General features: G+C 27.8%; 1 protein-coding gene across 1 annotated transcript; it reads left to right on the forward strand.

Annotated features, from left to right (window-relative positions):
• The first annotated feature begins 1,284 nt into the window (after nt 1-1,284).
• On the forward strand, nt 1,285-4,012 carry LOC136085317 (uncharacterized). The gene is made up of 3 exons (XM_065806612.1): nt 1,285-1,654; nt 1,924-3,633; nt 3,847-4,012. The coding sequence occupies exons 1-2, from the start codon at nt 1,285-1,287 to the stop codon at nt 2,655-2,657; spliced, it is 1,104 nt and encodes a 367-aa protein (XP_065662684.1). The 3' UTR covers nt 2,658-3,633; nt 3,847-4,012.
• Nucleotides 4,013-7,236: the final 3,224 nt, after the last annotated feature.

Consider the following 7,236-nt stretch of genomic DNA (forward strand, 5'->3'; position numbering starts at 1 on the left):
GATCAAAGAATAAATTTACTTATAGAAATTTAGATGTTTGTTTATTAGTTTTAGAATATTATATTATGTGTAACCATGGCCTTCTATAATAACAGGCCTTGACATCGCGCAACAAAGTTGTTAAACTGAAGGCCAATTCCTAATACTGTGTTTTCATTTTCATCTTTTAACATTAGACGAAAGTTTGTGTTCACACTTTTTTAATAAATCTTTAAAATTTGATTGGTTTATAAATTAGATTGCGCAACTTCAAGACGATAACCTTGTAAAGTTCAAGGCGTTACATTGTAAGGTAATAATATTGTCAAACTAACGGTAAGTTTTTTTAATAATTAAAATGCCTTTAAAATGCTGTGTATCTCTTTGCAAGTCGAACTATCTCAACTACAAAAAAAATATCAATTTATACAACTACAATATCAATTACAACTACAACAAAAATATCAATAATCAACTACAACAAAAATATCAATTTGTAAATTCCCGAAGAGTCTAGAGGAGAGAAAAAGATGTAGTGAAGCTATCCCAAGAACTGGTTTTATTGTTACAGACTATACAGCAGTATGTCAACTTCATTGGCCAAATGAAACACCTTTTGAAAGCAAATATGGGAAGCAACGACCTTTAAAGCCACCATCTGTTTTTAAAAATATTCCGCCTAGTTGTTTAGCCACACCAGCAAGTAAAGTTAGAAAAACTGTAACTTCAAGCGGTTTTCGAAGCATTTTACCAGATGAGTTAAATGATTTTCTAAAAGAGGATGAACTTATATTTGACGATATTCAATCTTTGTTAAGTGATAATAGCAATGTTAATGTTTTCCAGCTTAATAAAAAAAGTTTACACATACAATCAAAAATGTACAAACTTAGTGTTCCATTATTTATTTTAGTAATTTTCAATGATTATTCATTTGTAGCTAACCATAATGGTACAACTTGTAATATTTCATCTTTAGCTGTAAACAAATTAAAGTTAATAAAAACAAAATCAGCTTTATTTGAAGCAGTTAGATTTTTAAAAAATAAAGAAAGTTCGCTTCAGTTAAATATTCTATTCAAACACCTTAATGCTATGAGAAAAGTTGATATGCTATGAGAAAATGTTGGTGAAGTTTTATATACTTCAGATATTATATGTAAAGCATATGAGTATTTTGCTATGTGACGAAGTTTGTATGACTGTTTGTGTATTGACTACAGGTTGCCAAGTATAAGGACTTTAACACGATTGACTTTAAAAATAAGCTCAATGGAGGACCTAAGTTTCATAAATAGTATTTTTATGAATTTAAATCCATTGAAAAGAACTTCCATACTACTAATTGATGAGGTCTATGTCAAAGCTTCATTACTTTACCAAAGAGGTGCTTTGTTTGGTCAAGCAGTAAACTACCCTGAAAAGTTAGCTAAAACAATTTTATCATTTATGATTGAATGTCTTTTTGGAGGTCCAGAATTTATATGTAGAGCTCAACCTGTTGCAAATTGTACTTCTGAATTTCAGTTTGCTCAATGTCAACAAATTGTTGATACGATAAATAATATTGAAAATAGTAAGACACTGGTAATAATTACTGATGGTAACCGTGTAAATCAAAGATTTTTTGGAATGTTTAAAACAGTTGATAGTAAACCATGGTTAACAACATCAGGTATATATTTATTGTATGATTATGTGTATCTCAAAATCTATACGAAACAATTGGTTGACAGAAAAGACTGACGAACTTCAATTTTTGAACAATAAAGAACTGGCTTTGGCTAAGTGGAGTGATTTAGAAACTTTATATAAAACTGAGTGCAATAGTTTTTTTAAACTCTCTAAACATACAGCTAAATCAGTTTATCCAAAACCAATAGAGAGACAATCTGTAAAGTTTTGTTTGTCTGTTTTTTGCGAAGAAACAGTAGCTACATTAAGAACGCATCCAGAGATTGAAAATAAAGCATTTGAAGGTACTGCTGTATTTATTGAAAAATAATTTTTTTTCCAATGTTGTTAATGTCAAAGCACCTGGTGCTGGCATTCAGTTTAAAAATGAATTATGCGGAGAAATCTACTCAGTTGGTGATCAACAGTTACAACTGCTAAGAGATATTGCTGAACTGTTGAATTTTATGAAACCTACAGGTAAGCGTGTAAAACAGCTTACGCTAGATACTAGCAATGCAATAGCGCATTCATGTTATGGCTTTATTGATCTCGTAGAAACTTTGTTGAGTAATGGAGCAAAGTATGTCTTATTAGGTTGGTTTTCAACAGATCCACTTGAAAAAGCTTTTTCTAAGCTTCGACAGGGATCTGGAGGTACTTACTTTATAAATGCTAAATCTGTAATTGAAAAAATTAATATTCAACATACTAAATTGATATTACAACTTGACATTCCTGTTGATGGTATCGATGGTCATACTTGTGACATATGTTTTAGAGATATTTCTACTGATGAAAAAGAACTTCTGGATAATATACTTGATCTTGAAAGCTCAGTTAATAAATCTACATTAGTGGCTATAGTTTACATAGCTGGCTATGTGCAAAAAAGCGAAATAAAAATTTATGTTGATTCTACCAATTATTATTATAAATGTGGAAGTTATCGGTATAGCTTAAACAGAGGCGGACTTGAAATTCTTTCTGATACTCTAGTCTAATGGTCAATATTTTGCTTTTTTTTTTCAAGGTGCTACTGACCCTTTATGCAGAACATTTTGTGTTACTCAGTTTCTTTTCATTGCTGCTAAATATAAATTTAAAATCACAAAAAAACAATGCAGAGTATATTCTAATATTCTGCTAAAGAATTACTCTCTAATTACCACTCCAAAAATACTAAAGCTATCATAATTTATGTGAAAATTAGTTTTGTAATTTATTATGCTATTTACTTGTTATGTTTTTTATTTTCTCATTAGCCTATATGTCTCTCAATATGTTTGGATTTGTAAATATTTACCCTGTTGAGATATATTGATAAAACTTTTTTTTGCTTGAATCAACTTTTGTTGGTGTTTTTTATTGTTGGTGATTTTTATTGATACCATTTTTAGCAAAAAAAATTAAAAATACAGTTATCTTTCTAATGTATAGATATATACTTTGTTATAGTTCTGCTTGTTATTGATACTATTTAATATTACATAAATATTCTTAATGAAATTTGAAATACGAAAGATATGATTATCTTTTAACAATTTTTTGGTTTTCTTTTTATATTTCCGTCTTTACTAGAAATTATTATTAGAAAACATAGACTGACCATAGAATGTTAGAAACATATATGAACATAGAATGTTAGAAAACATAGACATACACCCTACCTAATATAAAAATATATCAATATAAGTAAAAGTGAAAGTTTAATAGGCCTTCAGTTTTTACGGCATTTTGCGCGATGTCAAGGCCTGTTATTATAGAAGGCCGTGTGTGTGACGAAAAAGTATACTTTTGCATTCAGTGGCTATTGCACCTAAGGTTTATATCATTGAAAAAGTAGGTTTTTACATTTTTGTTTTTGTTTTTTTGTTTAACTACTTATCCTAATTGATCACTTTTTTTCAGGATTCTCCTCATGGGTTCAAGCTCATTACGCATAATATGTGTTCAATTACCCATAATACGTTAGTCATTGTAAGTAATAAATTAAAAAATAATTATTTGTGAAATATTGTAGTCTCTGTCTCTCTCTTTCTCTCTCTCTCTCTCTCTCTCTCTCTCTCTCTCTCTCTCTCTCTCTCTCTCTCTCTCTCTCTCTCTCTCTCTCTCTCTCTCTCTCTCTATATATATATATATATATATATATATTTATATTTATATATATTTGTATTTATATTTTTTTTTTAGAAAATGTTTGAAGAAAGTTAAAAGATACTAAAAACCTTGGTATTATGCAAGCCGAAGCGATTTAATTAATTCAATCGACAAAAAACGGCGTGTAAAACGCAAAAGAAAAAATAATATTTTTTAATATTCATTTTGGATGTATTGATTAATAGCATTTATTTTAAAATAAATTCATTTTGCAACACGTTTTTTAATTTTATAAAATTTCGTTATAATAGTTTAAGGTAAATCCCACATAGGTTATAGGTGGAAAATATCACATGTAAAAGATCAAAAGTGCTACACATTTTGAATACCAAATGGGATAAAGTAGCAAATACCAGATTAAGTTAAGCCTCTCTGAACGCTTCGATGATTAATTTTAAATTACTATTTAAGTAATTTTTAAATTAAAAGAACTTTAAAAATTATCATAGAAGCATTCTTTCATTTGTCTAGTATTGACTTCTTTTATACCATTTGGACTAAAATATATGTGGCATTTAAGATCTATAACATGTAGTATTTTCCACCTATATCCCATGTAGGATTTACCACATAAAACCCATGTGGGATTTACCATATGAAACCCACATGGGACAAAATAATAATCCCCATATGGGTTACATATGGTAAAAACCCACGCGTATCCCATATGGGATTTACCATATGGAATCCATGTGGGATTTACCATATGAAACCCACATGGGACAAAATAATAATCCCCATATGGGTTACATATGGAAAAAATCCACGCGTATCCCATGTGCACTTTTTCACTGGGTGTTATGTCCGAGCCATTGTTTTGCACTTCAAAGACTGTAGCAACTAATTCATCGATCTATATTGATGAATGTTTAGAAAAACGTCTTCTTCCATTTTTTCACTAGTATCATGGAGACTTTAACTGTTTATTTTGGCCAGATTTAGCAAGTTCTCATTATTCTAAAGATTCTCTAAATTGAATGGACCAATATTTTTATTATGCTGATAAAGAATCCAATCCTCAAATGTGCCTCAAAAACGACCAATTGAAAACTTTTGGGGACATTTGGCTCAGTAGGTTTACGAGGGAGATTAACACTTCGACAGAGCTAGTTTTGAATTTTGGAATTAATTTAAAACAACAAAAAATCGGTTTAAATTTTTCATAGTTGCTTATGAAAGGCGTCGGAGCAAAATTGAGATCAATTGCAGATGTTGGTGTTTTTTCATTTAAAAGATAACTTATTTTTATTAAAAGATAAATACTTTATTTCAAAAAAAAATAATAACAGTTTTTTTTTCAATTAAAATAAGTTATTGACGTTTTTATTTTGTTCGATAACTTACGCATCACCCGTTAATATAAACGAATGAAGCTCCCATAAATTTTTTTCTATATTATTCCAAATAAAATATTATATATCTTGTATATTTTTGCATCTTTTGATATGTTTCAGTAATAATTAATTTAGCTGTTTCAAATGTTATATTTTTTTTTTAAAGAGAAAAAAGTTAGATTGGAATTACTTATATGTAGTCATAGAGAGCTCACAGAAGACTGGAGCCAGTCGTGTCATCGAGTTATGTGTAATACACATTTATACTATATGTGTATTTAAAAAAAGTTCTTTATAATCGTTTTGTTTAATAATAAATTTTTTAATTTTATTTTCAAAGAGTTTTCATTATTCAAATTTATCAGTGACTCGTAGTTAGATAGTACTTTATTTTATAAATACTTTAGTATTTTATTTTATAAATACTTTAGTATTTTATTTTATAAATACCTTGATATGAAATAGAGAATATTGAGAGTTTTTTTGATTCGAACGATAATTTAAATTTTTCTGTCGCTCTTGTATTATTTTGTTAAATTTTTTTCCAAAAAACTTTATCGTACAATGCTCTGGCACCAGATCTAGTTTGTATTTAAACATGCACTGTATATTTTATTAAATATTTATCTGTAAGATATTTAGTGGTTTCATTTGTTCCAATAAAGGCTAAGCACGAGTAAACTTCTCTTTGTTGTTCACAAGCCTTGAGGCATGTTTTTGACGTATATACAACGGTTCTAGGTTTGATTTATGAGTACCCTATGCTATTTTGGCATACATTAGATTGTTATGTATAAACAACTGTCTTGCTTTGTAGAGTAAATCTATATTCTTTGATATTTTTAAGTTTACATAACTATTATAGGTTTTCCAAAAAATGTTTTCTTCAATCAAAACCCCCAAAAATTTGGTATTCTGAGTTCTTTATAGCTATGTTATCTATAAGAATATAATTTCTACAAGAAGAATTGGGGACATCTTATTTTTCTATTTGATGGAGTAAAATAGCGTGTATTTAGTTTTTTCTATATTTAGTGATTGTTTAGTTGTCTTAAACAATTTGTTTTATTTTTAATTTGTCTTATTTGTTTTTTTAAAAACCATAATTTTTTATGGTTTTTAAAAAGAAATAAAACAAATTAAAACCAAAAATTTTTATTTAATTTTTATTTCAAATTTCTTTTAAAGACAAGAAAAGTAATCTGCATTCAAAATTAGTAAAATAAAATCCAGATTAGTGAATATGAAATAAATTAAATTTTAAATCGGCTTCTTAACGAAATTATAATTTTTTAGGTGTTTTTGTTTATACGTTTAAAAAAAATAAATCTTAAAAAATGGGCATAAATTAATTTTCCACTGAGTTAAAGACCTTGTAAATTTGATTTTGCTTAAGCTTCCTAAAGAAATAAATGCATAATTTGTATAACTGTTAACAATCAAAGAGTAGAGCTGCCTTAAGGTGGCTCATATAGAAAAAAAACTCATTTTCTTAAGAAAATTTGATTTTTTTTAATATATAATTCGATGCAAAATCTATCATTCTTCTAGAAAATATTTTTTTTTGCATAAAATACTTACTATTATTAGTTTAACTTAACATTTTTCATTTAATTTTCGGTTTAATTTTTAAAGATTAAAATTATTTTTTAGCGGAAAACTTTTAAATAATATTGAAAAATATTTTTATTCAAAAATTATGTATTTTTATTTTAAAATATGAAATAAATATCTAATTAAAGTCTGCATATTGTACAATGTATGCAACTATATAAAACGGCTTTTGATTTGTTTGCTTTGATTGTCGTGCATTGTTGAGTGTGTTGCACAGCTTGATTCAAGTTTTAGTAGCTATTGATATCTCAAAACATTTTACTTGTATTTTTGATCAGATTATTGATAATGTCCAGTAAACAGATTTTGGAAAGAAAGAAAAAATCTAAGTTTAAAGGAAATCGGCTTACCAAATCAAGCAAGGCAGTGGTGTAGCTTGGGTTTCTGGCGACCAGGGCAATACTAAAAATTGGCGTCCCCCTAAAGCAGACATGTGAACCAAAAAATAACTTTATTTTTCCAAGTATATGATAAT

Source organism: Hydra vulgaris, chromosome 09, assembly GCF_038396675.1.
Source record: "Hydra vulgaris chromosome 09, alternate assembly HydraT2T_AEP".
NCBI lineage: Eukaryota > Metazoa > Cnidaria > Hydrozoa > Anthoathecata > Hydridae > Hydra > Hydra vulgaris.